Genomic DNA, 15,319 nt, shown 5'->3' with positions numbered 1-15,319 from the left:
TGTGCAATCCAGGGGCAAGCCTGCCCTGATATGCCCTCCATCTCCGAGCGTGGACTCGCGGCACCGTTCCCGGTCTCGGAGCAGGTCGCAGTCCCGGCACCGATCTCCATCTCGGCGCCGGTCGTACTCGCGGCCCAGATCTTCCTCCCGGCACCGGTCTACTTCTCGGCACCGACTTGAACATCGGTACCAGTCGGAGTCCAGACGCAGTTCCTGGCACTGGTATGAGCGCCGCTCCTGTTCGCGAGGCCGCTCCCGGCACCGAGTCTACAGACGGTCTTCGTCTTCATGATCCAGATCTGGATCCCGGTACCGGCATGGCCATCGGCACCATTCTCGATCCAGGTACCGCTCACCGGCACCGCACAGAGACCGCTCACCTGTGGACCGGCACCGCTCGGCACCGTATCAGGACGAGCCCCTGTAACCACACTTGGCACCGCCCTGGCCCTCAAGATCGGCATCTCGCTCGTCGGAAGGGGCTTCCCGATCAGCATACCCTGCTCAGGGTCAGGCTGCAGACGACTTCGGTCATTGGCAGGAGGGGGCAGAGGACCTTAGGACCCTGCACATTGGTCTTTCTGGACCCCAGGGGCCTATCACCAAGCTCAAGGGGCTCCACCAGAGGCCTCTCGCTCGGCACACTCTGAGCCCAGGGTTCCTGAGGCCACTATCTCCCGTCCTCCCCCGGGGGGCATGGAGGCTCCAGTGCCGACACCCACGCAGGCCCCAGACCCCGGTGTAGGGGATCCTGCACATCAGGGACCCATAGAGCCGGACCCTCATATGGATCCTTTACCCCCTGAGGAGTCGTCCTCATCCTCCCCAGATGAGGCGGTGGCGGGTACAACAGCCTCAGGCCGACCTCCGTGCCCACCAAGACTTGTTGCGTAGGGTGGCACGGAACATGGACCTACAGGCTGAGGAGATAGTGGAGGTGGAGGACCCAGTGGTGAGCATCTTCTCAGCTGATGCCCCATCCCGGGTGGCGTTGCCCATTCGTACGATCCAGGCTAACGCTAATGCCATATGGCAAACCCCAGCCTCCATCCCTCCCACTGCCAGAGGTGTAGAGAGGAAGTACTTTGTCCCCTCTAAAGACCATGAGTACCTCTATCCACACCCTCCGCCGTGTTCACTGGTAGTCTCCTCAGTGAACGCAAGAGAGCGTCATGGTCAGCAGGTGGCAGCGCTCAAATCAAAGGATGCCAAACGCTTCGATTTGTTTGGACGCAAGGTTTACTCGGGGGGGTCTGCAGCTCAGAGCCGCAAACCAACAGGTGCTCTTGAGTCGGTACAATTACAACTCATGGAATTCCATGGGTAAATTTAAAGAGTTGGTCCCCCAGGACTCGAGGGAAGAGTTCAGGGCCCTAGTGGAGGAAGGTAAAAAGGTGGCTAGGACCTCCTTGCAGGCCTCCCTCAACATAGTGGACTCGGCTGCCAGGACACTAGCGTCTGGGATAGCCATGAGACGCGTCTCCTGGCTCCAGGTTTCGGGGTTACTGCCAGAACTGCAGCAGACCCTGCAAGATCTGCCGTTTGAGGGCCAGGGGTTGTTCTCGGACAAGACGGACTCTCAGTTGCAGAGCCTCAAGGACTCCAGAATCATCATGCGCTCCCTGGGGATGCATGTCCCAGAACACCAGCGCAGGCCCTTTAGGCCCCAGCCACAAAGGTTCTACCCTCCTCCTCCTCCTCGTCCGAGACAGGACTTCCCCAGAAGGCGGGGAAGAGGTGGTAGACGCAGGTCGACTGGCCCCCAACCCGGTCAGAACCAAGGCCCTCCTAGACCACCTTCAGGACCTAGGCAAAACTTTTGAAGGTGCGCTTGAGGACGGCGTGCCAGCCACTACCCAGGATCCATTTCCTTTCTTTCGGGATCGCCTCTCCCGTTTCCACCGTGCTTGGTCTCTTATAACCTCGGACCGTTGGGTCCTTCGCACGGTGGAGAGGGGATATGCTCTCCAGTTTTCTTCGTTCCCCCCCTCCCCGTCCCTCTTCAGGGACCCTTCTCATGAGCATCTCCTTACACAGGAGGTTTTTGGGCTCCTCTCTATGGGGGCCATAGAGGAGGTTCCCCCAGAGTTAAGGGGCAGGGGGTTTTACTCCCGCTACTTCCTGATCCCCAAAGCAAAAGGGGGTCTGCGACCCATTCTAGACTTACGCGGACTCAACAAATTCATAGTAAAGTTGAAGTTCCGCATGGTCTCATTGGGGACCATCATCCCTATCCTGGAGACTGGTATGCTGCCCTGACATGAAGGACGCACATTTTCATATAGCAATCTACCCCCCACACAGGCGCTTCCTTCGATTTCTAGTAAACAATGTGCACTACCAATTTGCCGTCCTTCCCTTCGGCTTGTCCGCGGCTCCGAGAGTGTTCACCAAATGCATGGCTGTCGTGGCAGCATACCTTCGTCGACAAAGGATACAGGTGTTCCTGTACCTAGACGACTGGCTGGTGCGCCGCACCAGGGAGCAAGTTCAAGCTCACGTCTAGATAATACTACAAACATTCCACAACTTAGGCATTCTACTCAACAGAGAAAAATCCACTCTGGAGCCAACCCAGAGAATAGAGTTTATCGGGGCAGTCTTAGACTCCAGACTCGCCCGAGCTCTTCTGCCAGACACTCGGTTTCACACCATCACAAACATCATCCAAGGACTCCAGGTCTTTCCGATCACCACAATAAGGACGTGCCTCGGCCTGTTGGGACACATGGCCTCTTGCACTTACGTAACCAGGCATGCCAGACTTCGGCTTCGCCCACTTCAGGCCTGGGTATCGTCGGTGTACCGTCCTTATCGGGACAGCCTGAACATAGTGGTCACGATTCCAAACTCGGTCTTGACCTCTCTCACCTGGTGGCTGGATCACAAGGCAGTTTGCGCAGGAGTGCCATTTCATGCCCCACAACCCTCCCTGAACCTGGTCACGGACGCTTCATCTCACCTCGGGGAGCACCATACCCAGGCCCTGTGGACCACATCCCAACTAGCTCTGCACATCAGTGTTCGAGAGCTGATGGCGGTGCGCCTAGCCTGTCAGGCATTTCTCGGTCTCCTACATGGCCATTGCGTGTCAGTCCTCACAGACTACACCACGGCCATGTTCTACATCAACAAGCAAGGAGGAGTCCAGTCATCTCTCCTATGCCAAGAGGTCATTCACCTGTGGGAGTTCTGCATTGCCCACTCGATACACCTCATGGCATCGTTCCTCCCTGGAGTCCAGAACACTCTAGCGGACTGTCTCAGCAGATCCTTCCAGACACACGAGTGGTCAATTCGCCCAGATATCATCCGTTCCATCTTCCAGAGGTGGGGATTTCTCTAGGTCGACCTGTTCGCCTCATGAGCCAACAGGAAGTGCCATGTGTTCTGCTCCCTCCAAGGGCAATCTCCGGGCTCCCTGTCGGACGCTTTCCTCCTATCGTGGAGAGACCAGCTGTTCTACGCTTTCCCTCCATTCCCACTAGTCCACAGGGTGCTGCTCAAGTTACGCAGAGACAAGGCACGTATGATTCTAGTCGCTCCAGCTTGGCCAAGACCGCACTGGTACACCACGCTTCTGGAGCTATCGGTACAAACGCCGATCACACTTCCCTTGTGCCCAGACTTGAACTCTCAGGACCACGGCTGACTCTGTCACCCCGACCTGCAATCGCTCCACCTTACAGCGTGGATGCTCCATGGCTGAATCGGACAGAGCTACGAGGCTCACATCCCGTGCAACAGATTCTGCTGGGAAGTAAAAGCCCTCTACACGGACCACTTACTTAGCAAAGTGGAAACTGTTCTCCTGTTGGTGCGAGCAGCGGGCCATGCCCCCTTGCAGGCATCTATTCCTCTTATACTTGAATATCTCCTATCCCTAAAACAGCAGGGCTTGGCGATATCTTCGGTCAGGGTTCACCTGGCAGCTATGTCGGCGTTCCACCCAGGAGAACACGCTTCCTCGGTCTTCTCTAACCCGATGGTCGTCAGATTCCTCAAGGGCTTAGACCGGCTATACCCAAAGCAGCGCCAACCCGTTCCAGCGTGGGATCTTAACCTGGTTCTCTCCAAGCTCATGGGGCCCTCGTTCGAGCCATTGGCTACCTGCTCACTCCTTTACCTATCTTGGAAGACAGCCTTCCTTGTAGCCATCACTTCAGCAAGGCGTGTTTCTGAAATCAGGGCGCTCACGTCTGAGCCTCCATACACAGTCTTCCATAAAGACAAGGTGCAGCTTCGCCCCCACCCTGCCTTTCTTCCCAAGGTGGTGTCAGCTTTTCATGTGAACCAAGATATATTCCTCCCGGTCTTCCATCCTAAGCCGCACGCCACCCATCAAGACCAGCGTATGCACTCATTGGACGTACGCAGCGCCCTTGCTTTCTATATTGAGCGTACGAAACCATTTAGGAAGACAACGCAACTCTTCGTTGCAGTGGCCGATCGGATGAAAGGCTTACCGGTTTCCTTCCAACGTCTCTCCTCTTGGATCACGTCCTGCATTCGTGCTTGCTACGACCTGGCCGGTGCCCCGACGCCGCACCTCACCGTCCACTCCACGAGAGCCCAAGCCTCCTCGACTGCCTTCCTGGCTCATGTCCCGATCCAGGACATTTGTAGAGCGGCGGTTTGGTCATCGGTCCACATCTTCACCGCTCACTATGCATTTGTACAGCAGTCCAGAGACGATGCTGCATTCGGATCAGCGGTTTTGCACACAGCGATGTCTCATTCCAATCCCACCGCCTAGGTAAGGCTTGGTAGTCACCTAATTGGAATCGATATGAGCAAGCACTCTAAGAAGAAAAAACGGTTACTCACCTTTGTAACTGTTGTTCTTTGAGATGTGTTGCTCATATCCATTCCAAACCCGCCCCCCTTCCCCACTGTCGGAGTAGCCGGCAAGAAGGAACTGAGGGGGCGCTGGGTCGGCTGGGGTATATATCCAGCGCCATGAAGGCGCCACTCCAGGGGGCTCCACAGCCGACCCACTGCGTATTGCTAGGGTAGAAAATTCTCCGACGATTGTGCACGCGGCGCGCGCACACCTAATTGGAATGGATATGAGCAACACCTCTTGAAGAACAACAGTTACAAAGGTGAGTAACCGTTTTTTATCTCTACCCAGGTGCACAAGGAAAAAAAAATGTGGCGCTGGCTTAGATGAAGGATCATCATAAAACATTTGAAATGGAACATCTGCAGCTGATTTTTGGGGATGTTTAAAAGTATTTTTCTTAATAAGCTGCAGGTTTCCTATTTTGATTTTGAAAATTGAAAGAGGCAGGGTGTCCCTCACTCCTTTCTATCACCAGTCCTTTGCTGTATTTACTAGGAAGAGCTGGAAGACAGAAGTATTGACTATACCAAATGCTGATCTAGTATGGGCTAGTGTATACAGTGCTTTTCATCCATAGATCTCAAAGTGCTGTACAAAGGGAGGTCAGCATCATTAGCCCCATATTACTCACATACAGCTAACTGGTTGTGGGAGTGGGTGAGCAGGCTATTTTGGGGGGCTGGGAAGATGGTGTGTTCTACCTGTGCATAATGTGTCAGGAAAAGGGTCTGGAGCTAAAGGATCTGCCACTCTGTGGATCCACATGTCCTTCCACCTGCAGGGAGCAGAAGGGAGTAGTGGCTGTGGACCTGCTCCGTAGGCAAGCAGAGAATGATTCCTCCTGCATCCTGCCTGCTTCTGTGCCGTTCTCCTGTATCCAGCTGAGTTCCATAGGCTGGTCAGGCACTGGGGAGAGGTCCTCGAGCAAATCATATGCTTTTGGGGTTTTTTGCTTTGGTTTGTGTGCATTTTGTCTCACTGCATGAAAAGACTACCTTCCTCACTGTTCTGCTCATCCTGGATGAAGAGTCTGGACCTGATCCCAGAGCCTTTACTCTTGCAAATAATCTAGTTGAAGTGATCAGGTCTTCTCTTATAAGTAATGGCTACAAGCAATCCAGTGCTATACATAATCTTTATCCAGACAGCCATCCAGGCTTTTTCACTCGTTAGAAATAATGTCACTGGTTAATCTTTTCACTCAAGATTTTGGCACATCTCCCTGAGGTTCCCAGCAAAGTTGTCATTGAGGCATAATAAAACGCACAGATTTTCATTGCCTCCGAGGCTCTGAGCCAAGATCCTCAAACACAGGGCACGACTTATTTCGCTGCTCTGGCCTCAGTGCTGCCTTCTAACATGGGCCCAAGACTGGAATTTCCTTGATCTTCCACTAAGAATGAATCCCTTATCTGGCATTGCCTGGCACTGGTTAAATTGAAAGTGGCAGTGAAGAGCAAACCAGTACAGTCTATTCAGGCACAATAGCCATAGTGACAATGCAGGAAGAACTCCCCTCAGTGCCTATTCTTCATTTGGCATAGTAACCACTGGCACCAATTCCAGATCTATCCTCTGCTGCCAATGTCTATCTTGGCACAGCAAGTCCTTACAGATGCCTGTGAAGGTAAAAGTAGGAAGAGAGAGAATCTCTCTGTAAGAGGGGCATAAGAAAAAGAGGAAGTGCCGTCCTTCTCCTTTGTACTCTGACCCATGAAGGTCATGGATTAGGAGATGTATAGAACCCCACTGCATCATAGCTAGGAAACCAGTACCCCCTGGTTTAAACACCCGTTCCATGGGAGCTATCACAGCCTCAGTGGCCTGGCTTAGGCGGGTGCCCCGTGGTAGAGATAAACAAAGCAACTTCAGGTTCGATGCACACTTTCATCACATGCTGCTCCTTGGATGCCCAGTTGGGAAGAGCAGATGTAAATTTTATTAGAGAATATTTAAAAAATAAACGATACAGAAAATTTGAAGCGTCAGTTATTGGTCATTGGGGGTAACATACAGAGTGTAGGGGTATGTTGGTGTTTTGGGGTTGGGCAGCACACAGTATATACAGACTGCAATGTCCCCAATGAGGGGTGGGTAACCGGTGCTACAGCCGCTATTTAGCTAAGAACTCCTCAGCCACCATCCCTCAGGTGGAGCATTGGCTCTTGAAAAAGAAAGGTTATCTACTATAAGTGTTGTTCAAGAGTTGCCCCTGTGTATTCACACTAGCCGCCCACCCTCCCCTCAGAGTCAGAGTTCTAGATAAGCTCTGCAGTCTAGGCAGAAGGAACTGAGGCTGTCAGGCGATGACAGAACTTAAATTGCTGGGGAATTTCTTTTAAACATCAGAACTAGGGTAGCTCCAACTTCAAAACGAGACTATTTAAAATTTAAGATAAAAAGCCAAGTGTGAATTTGACTTGTCAACATAAAGGGCAGGAACAAAATTGTTGTTCACAAAATTATGGATGTGAAAACATGTCAGTATTTCCCCCGTGTAGTAAACTGAAAAATAGTCTACTCAAAAGTGCTGCTGTGAGTGGAATTCCAAGTTTCATAATATAAAATGTTCATAGTTCCTCATATAAAAGCATGAAGTCCCTTTGGAGGTGATACTACGTGTTAAGGAAATGATTGTAATACTCTTTTTAGAAGCTTGAATAACAATGGAATACAAAAAATAAGTGTTATCTGAAGCCAGTTGACTGAATGGTGTTTAACTGTTTGATAATACTGAGGCCCTCAGCTACTTAACACTTCAACCAACTCGTTCATTTTTAAATAAGCATTTTTTTATAGTTGGAAAAATCTACAAACGTGAGCTTCTTCAAGCATTTTGTAATAGTAATTGCTACAGATTAGCCCACTGTATGGAAGTGTGTTCCAGAATAAGACATTACACATCTAATACCTTTAACCCATAAAAGCACTCTCAGAACTTCTAGTTCAGTTTTTAATTTTTTTTTTTCCTGTGTAAACCATACTGCTTGGTTAATAGCAAATCCACCTACTGAATCAAATTCTTCTGTAATGCAGCTCTACTTAATTCAATACCAGAGATGAATTTGGCCTCTGAATGAAAAGATGGCTGCACCAATGTTAGCTTGCAAATCATCAAACTTTCTATTAGAGCTGCAGAACCTGAAGACTAGTTGTAAGGATTAGAACTAACGGATTTCCTAGATAAATTGGATTTACTACATGCTCGCTTTCTGTTTAACACCAGTGTGCCAGATCATTATGAGAGGACCAAAAGTAACTCGCGTGGTACAAACTCTTAAGCAAAATCTTGACACCAACTGGAGGTTTATATTCCCAAGCATGTTTTCAGACAATCCACCAATACTCAGTGTAGCTGATGATCCTGTCACACTACCTAATACACTGTTCCTGTGACAGTAAGAGCTATTAGGGTAGATGACTGCCTTTATCACACTGAAACGAGGTAAACAATAGATCTTATCTAGTATGACAAAACTGACTAATGTGCAGGGATTAATCACTTGGGCATATCTCAGCCTTTCTGATGTTAATCCTAATGGAAAAATTCCCTGTGTGAATTGGAATTAGAGTGAATTTACCACCCCCTGTACATGAGGAAGCTTTAGGTATATCCCTCTATCTTAAATCACAGCTCATTTGTGGTCAGATCTGTGTGCACCGAAGGCTAGGAGTGGGCAATGTGTGAACTTTTCAGAATACAGTTCATTTAGATGGGGATACAGGAATCTTCTCAGTAGCAAGGATCATGGGTATAATCCTCTCAATGTGAAAAATGCCAAATTAAGACTATTCGTTATACACCTTGAAGCATGCCATTTGCAATCATATTGACCGTCACACCATGTGTGTGCCTTTCTGCTAAATGAAAATGCAGTTTTACTTTGAGAAGAGACTGTACACAAAAAATGTCACATTTGTAATCAGCAGTTCCATTCTATTAGTGTATTCACCGATCACACCTATTTACCCTAGTGACACAAATGGATTGTTCCAGTCCTTTGCTCCAACAACTCAAAACATGTGAGCTGGATTCTGTTCTTCTTATGCATCACCCATCAAATCAGCATCACCCTGTTCCAATCAGTTATACCTGGGCAAGTTGCTGAAAGCACTAATGGCATAGCCAGAATACAATGGGATTGCAGATGTCTCTGGGGCCCAATTTGGCCTGCAGAACCTTTATTTCTTGTGAGGATAGGCAAGAAGGAAAGAAGCTTAACATTCAGCGTGAAGGTTGAGAATGTAAGAGGCTCAGTTAAAAAGAAAACCTCTCATTTGATATGGAAGCACTGAGGCTTATGTGGAAACCTGCAATGCCATTATTTCAATGAACAGCCTCACTTTAATGTACAGTGGATTATATTATAAATATATACACATAATTTTGTCATAAAAACACATCAATACTGTTAATCCATTTAAACTGAATAGTCCCTTCAGTAGACATAAAACAAACATATTTCCTACCAATGCTAAAATATTCTGGTATGTATTATTACATTGTTCTGGAATGACAAAACATTTGAAACTGGCAAAGTTAGTTTCATCGCTGATAATGTATGCACTTTTTTAAGAGAACACAGTGAGATCTAATTTTATTTTAATTTTCTTTGTATATTTTATCACCCTATAAAAACATTGAGCCCAAGCTCAATGTTCAACATCTCTCAAACAGAGAGTGTTACTGCTGCTGGAAGCCATGAGAGCACCACTGCGGCCAACAGCAAGATCAACCCTCCATCCCTAATCAGATGTTTTATAGTATAGATTCTGAGCTTTCTTCCATGTCCCTGGGCTTTAAACCACTCAACTACTTCGGTCAGACTAAACTGCTCAGGTTTGTACCCCAGCTCTTTCCTGGCCTTTTCCATGCTGAAATAATGTGTGACGCCTGTTTTGTAAACCTCTGTGCGAGTGAGAAGAGGCTGAAAATTATAAAGATGGCCTACAAGAAAATGGACTATTTCAGTTAGGAATGCAGAAAAATACACAAAGGAGAGAGGAAGACGAATGGTTGGGAATTGGTAACCCAAGCCTTCAACTAAAGGTCGGAAAAATTCAAAGTTGTTTATTGGCCTGCCATCTGAAATGAAGTAAGCTTGGCCAGCAGCTATGTGCCGTTTGGCGGCTTTGAGTGCCTCTGAAGCAAGGATATGAGCCTGAACTAGATTATCTACATGGACAAATTCTACTAAACTCAGAGGGTCTCCATATACAAATTTAAACAATCCCCTTTCAACATAGCTAACTATTCTTGGAAGATGCCTTTGCTCTCCGGGCCCATAGATGCCTGCTGGTCGGAGAGCACAAGTCCTTAACACACCTTTCCCTTCTCCAAGCTCAGTGGCATTTGCCTGCAGCACTTTCATCTCAGCTAAAGACTTGGTCCGGGAGTAGTGATCAGGATGAAGGTGAAGTGGTAGATAAGGCAGAGATTCATCCCCATTTTCTATAACTTGGCCCCCAAAGACTACATTGTATGTACTTGTATAAACCAGACTTGGCACTCCTGCTTTCCTGCAAGCCTGGATGATATTTTCTGTTCCTCTCACATTAACGTCTTCTATAAGTTTTCGGTTCAGCTGCTCCCTGCCAGACATTCCATAGGAAGCAATATGGAATACACAGATTACATCTCTGAGAGCTTTTTCCACTTCAGAGAGACAGCAGACATCCCCCTGTATGAACTTCACTCCCTCTGGCACAGCTTGGACCGGCTTCAGGACATCAAAGAGAATCACGTCAACTCCCTTTTTGTATAGGGCACAACCTAAACTAAAACATGACCGAGACCATATGTTACTACTATACATATTGTAATGATACATGAAACATTTCACCTATGAGTAGAAGAAACTTGTAAATTATTTCAGTGCTGAATTCTTGCTGGTCAGAGTTGTCTGAGGGTAGGTCTACATTGAGTACTTACATTGGCATAGCTATGTCTCTCAGGATCCGTGAAAAATCCACACCTCCGGAGACATAGTTATGCTGACCTCACCTCTGCCCAAACACGATAAATCAGGTACTCATTTTGCAGATGGTGAACTAGAGGTAGCCTTTCAATATGAGAGCAAGTGAGGCTCAATCCCATGATCTTTAGCATTGTATTTGAGGCACTGGAATCACTAAAAGAAACACAGAGCCCTGTGATACCATATTTACAGACTCACTTCACTAAAAAGATCTGCACTGTAAAGTGTTTGCTACTATATTTAATGTAAAATAAAGTTAATATTTTATGCACTAACCGGAAACCAAAGTAACCACCTCCTCCTGTAATAAGGACCATTTCCTTGGTCACATTTTCTAAGTGCATCCTTTTTCCTTTGGCACTACTTTATTTGAGCAAATTGACCTGTAGATTAAAAAAAAAAAAAGCATGACAAAACTGCATAATTAAAAATAATTTTCACTGCATTTTAACATCTCCACATATTTAGCCATTCTAAGTTATATGTTTGTGCTTTCATTTTAGGAGACTGACTGCATCATCTGCTAAGTAATGCAGGACTAGATCCCATCCCTTTATTCTTCTAAAGTCATATACAAATAAATAACAAAAAGACCACATTGTGAATATGACAATTACTAATATACTCACTACTAATAGCCAAATAAGCAAGAGAGTTATCAGTTTTCATTAATTAGGCCATATTCTGATGTTACACGGGTGTGTATGGAATAATTCAATTAAACTCACTACAAAACTATACGGTACTATAGAAATGCCACTAATTCATACACTGAATAAATTTGCATAACAATTCTGTATCAAATATCCATGTACCTGAAGCTTTATCAGTGTACTGAGATAATACACCAAGTACTCATATATACGTATTTGTATGTGTATCGCTTTACATAGAAATGGCACCGTGGTCTATTCTTGATGTACTCATTCCCTACCTAAACTATTATACCTGTCAAAGTATTATGTGTATATTTCACCTGTATACTTACATGTAAATATCCCTAAAATACTCAGCGAGTGGGAAAACAAAGGGCCTGCATTAGACAGTATGCTTCCTTGGCCCCAATTCTGCAATGATTTCAGCACAGCATAGCTTTATACACATTCCCACTAAAGTCCACAGGCCTACTCATGCACATAAACCTATACAAATGCCTAAGTCTACATAAGATTTGCAGGCTTTTTTATGTGCTGGGACACAACCTTCACAACATGTGTATCCAGATACGTATGCTACCTATGAAGCCGGCCAATAGAATGCATTCAGTGGAACAGAGGAGGAGAGCTGTGGTTGACACTGAGGGCTTGCCTACACTTAATGGAACTGATCAATGCATCGGTGGTCGATTTAGCGAGTGTAATAAAGACCTGCTAAATCGACTGCTGATTGCTCTCCCGTCTACTCCTGTATTCCACCTGATTGAGAAGAGTAAGGGGAGTCGACGTTGTGTAGTGTGCACCCTGCGGTAAGTAGATCTAAGCTACGTCGATTTGAGTTACGCTATTCATGTAACTCATACTGCGTAGCTTAGATCGACTTTTCCCTTTGGTGTAGACAAGGCCTTAGGCTTTGTCTGCACTAGCACTTTTTGTCGGTCAGGGTGTGCAAAAACCAACCCCCTCACCGACATAAGTTTCACCAACAAAAGTGCCGGTGCAGACAGCGCTATGTTGGCAGGAGACGCTCTCCTGCGGACAGAGCTAAGGCTGCTGGTTGGGAGTGGTTTATTTACGCCGGCAGGAGAGCGAAGAGTGGCTATCGACAGGGGAGACCTTACAGTGGCACCGCTGTAGCGATACAGCTGCGCCGCTGTAAGGGCCGTAGTGTAGACGCTACCTTTGTTTAGCTGCTGGGGATTTGAGAAACAAGGCGCATGAGGGAATCTCTTTTATTGGACTCGCTTCTGCCGGGGCGAGAGACAGGCGTTCACAACCTGCCGTACCTGCTAGGCCAGCTCTGCCCGTGACATGCCCTGATCCCTTCCCCCGGCGGGCAGTCAGTAATAGGCCAGGACAGATCTGCTCTGACTGCCACGCAGTCACCTGCCTAGGGAGCGGCCCCTAACGCCAGGGCTGCCGGTTCAGTACCCCCACCCCAACCTGGCCGGGGGGGGGGCGGTTTGCAAAGCGCCCTGAGCCCCCCGCATCGGTGCAGCGGGAGCAGGGCGCACAAGGCACAGCCATGCCCAGGGCGGCGCCGGGAGCAGGCACAGCGCCGGCCCTGCCTGGGGCTCCCTACACGCGGGGCCTGCGGACCCCTCGGCACCAGCTTGCACCCCCCCCCCCCCGGGGACGCTAACGATGCAGCCCCTCTACCCCGCCCCCCCCTTACCTCCCCTCCCAGCAGCTCCAGCCGGTTCTGGGCTCGCTCCCTCTCAGCCCTGCCCCGCCCGCCCGCCCGCGGGGTGAGCTGCTTCCGGAGGCTGCCCGAGGAGAGCCCGTGCTGCTCCCATCACCGCCCTAGCCCCATCCACCCGCGCGCAGCCCTTGCCGCGGAGCAATCGCGCGTGTCCGGGCCACCGTAGCCGGCCTGGAAGAGCAGAGCATGGGCTGTAATGAACTGCATGGGTTTCCGTAGGGCGGGTCCGAAAGCCTTCTGGGAATCCGTACAACACCATGGCGGCGGTCGCGTAGTCACGAGCCGCGTTTGCGCAGCAGGAAGGCGGGCCCTTGAAGCGCAGCTGCAGGTTCCGTACAACAAGATGGCGGTTCCCAGCGTGCCTTGAGCGGGAATTGCGGGGCCATGGCGGGGAATCTGAAGGCGAGCGAGCTGCGCTCTGTGCTGCGGCGGTTGGACGCGGCCAACCGGGCTCTGGGTAAGGGAGGCCGCCCTAGTTAGTCGGGGGTTGGCAATGGGTAGTCGCGGGGTTGTTGGCCATCCTGTCTTTCATGCTATCAGCCCAACCCCCGTCCCGCCCCATGGCTGAGCCCCGGACTCCGACTGCCCGGTGCCCACGCTGGAGACCCGGGCCTTTGGGACCTGGTCGTGGGGCCTCAGGTTTCCAAGCCCCGGCTTGAGCGTCCACACTCACGGCATTTTAACCCTGCCTGACTGCTTCTGGACCCGGGTCTCTCAGTCGTGCTAACGTGTCCGCACTGCACCACGGGGCCCTTCTGGCTGGGGTATGTGGCATGAGCTGCGCCCACGCTGTAAAATAGCAGGGCGTGGACTGGAGTCACAACGGGCCTTGGCCCACCCCACTAATGCAGTCCTAGGAACCAGGGCCTGCGTGCTCACTGACCCAAGTCAGACTGATTTGTGTGTGGATGGAAGAGGGCCCAACCCGGAGCAGTGCCCAGGTTTAAGGCACTGTGTAGACATATTCTGTGGGGCTCTGGTCTCTTAGATTCTTATATTAGAAAATCTGGGTCCGCAGTGCTGGTTGGTGGTTTTCAGAGCCTGCCACTTTCCTCCCTATAGTGACCCCCTCCAGGGCTACTTCTGAACTATACCGAAGTCTGTTTTTTGAATAAGGGCATATCACATTTTCATGATGCTCAAACTCTGCTGTGATGCTCAACCTGACTCCTCTGTACCCCAGCCTGGTATTGTTGTAACTTGGATGCGCTCTCAAAACTTCCCAAGCCTAGTCTTGTGGGAGCAGTCCAAATCGAGCTACAATGTATAGTTCATGCAATTAAATAAGTGTAGAAGATGGCCATGCTGACTAATTAAGTCTGTATGGGAAACCTGGAATCACCAGTGCTACAAAGCCAAATCCTGCATCAAGGCTGGTATGAACAATGGTTTTAAGCAACTGTGTTAGAAACTAGCAGAGGTGGGATAAGCCTTGTGGTTAAGGCCCTATGTGTGTTTGGACTCAGGAGATATAGATTTATGCCAGTAGTTTGGGCACACACAATCACTAGTCATTTCAATCTGAGGCCATAGGCGCCGACTCCGTGGGAGCTTCGGGGTTGGAGCACCCACAGGGAAAAATTGGTGGGTGCTCTGCACACACTGGCAGCTCCCCGCCCCAGCTCATCTCCACTCCGCCTCCTCCCTTTAGCGTGCTGCGTCCCCACTTTTCCCCCTAGCTCCCAGCACTTGCTGCCGCGAAACAGCTGGGAGGGAGGGGGGAGGCAGGGAAATGTGGTGCGCTCCGGGAAGAGGAGGGGCCGGGGCAGGGATTTGGAGAAGGAGTCCACTGGGGCAGGGAGGGGGCGGAGTTGGGGCAGGGACTTTGGGAAAGGGGTTGGAATGGGAGTGGGAGGGGGTGGGGCCGGGTGCGTGTACTCACTGGCGCCAGGAAAAGTTGGCACCTGTGTCTGAGACCCCTTTAAAGAAATCTGATTTTTCAGGAGGTGGGTGCTCAGTAGATCAGGCGCTTCAAGATGTTTCAAGTTGGGCACCCAAAGTCTGCCATAGACTGCCTGTGTGACCTTGATCTTTCTGTACTTCGGTTCCCAATCTATAAAATAAGTAATACTTCCTCCCACCTTTTGTCTGCATTGTCTATTTAGATTGTAAGCTCCTTGAGGTGGGGATTGTCTCT

General features: G+C 49.5%; 1 protein-coding gene across 4 annotated transcripts in view; it reads right to left on the bottom strand.

Moving 5' to 3' along the window:
- Window positions 1-6,726: 6,726 nt before the first annotated feature.
- SDR42E1 (short chain dehydrogenase/reductase family 42E, member 1) overlaps window positions 6,727-15,319 on the bottom strand; it is a 98,730-nt gene continuing 90,137 nt past the window's right edge. The window contains exons 1-3 of one of the 4 annotated variants that reach the window (XM_054048528.1): window positions 13,156-13,390; window positions 11,101-11,207; window positions 6,727-10,624 (exon numbers count right to left, since the gene is read on the bottom strand). In XM_054048528.1, the coding sequence (XP_053904503.1) occupies window positions 9,517-10,624; window positions 11,101-11,168 (1,176 nt within the window). In that variant the 5' untranslated portion in view covers window positions 11,169-11,207; window positions 13,156-13,390 and the 3' untranslated portion in view covers window positions 6,727-9,516. The other 3 variants (XM_054048531.1, XM_054048529.1, XM_054048530.1) reach the window with 3 other exon arrangements.

This window comes from Malaclemys terrapin, chromosome 14 (genome assembly GCF_027887155.1).
Source record: "Malaclemys terrapin pileata isolate rMalTer1 chromosome 14, rMalTer1.hap1, whole genome shotgun sequence".
Taxonomy (NCBI): Eukaryota; Metazoa; Chordata; order Testudines; family Emydidae; genus Malaclemys; species Malaclemys terrapin.
Note: the sequence above shows the minus strand (reverse complement) of the source record. Positions and strands in the feature narration are given on the sequence as shown.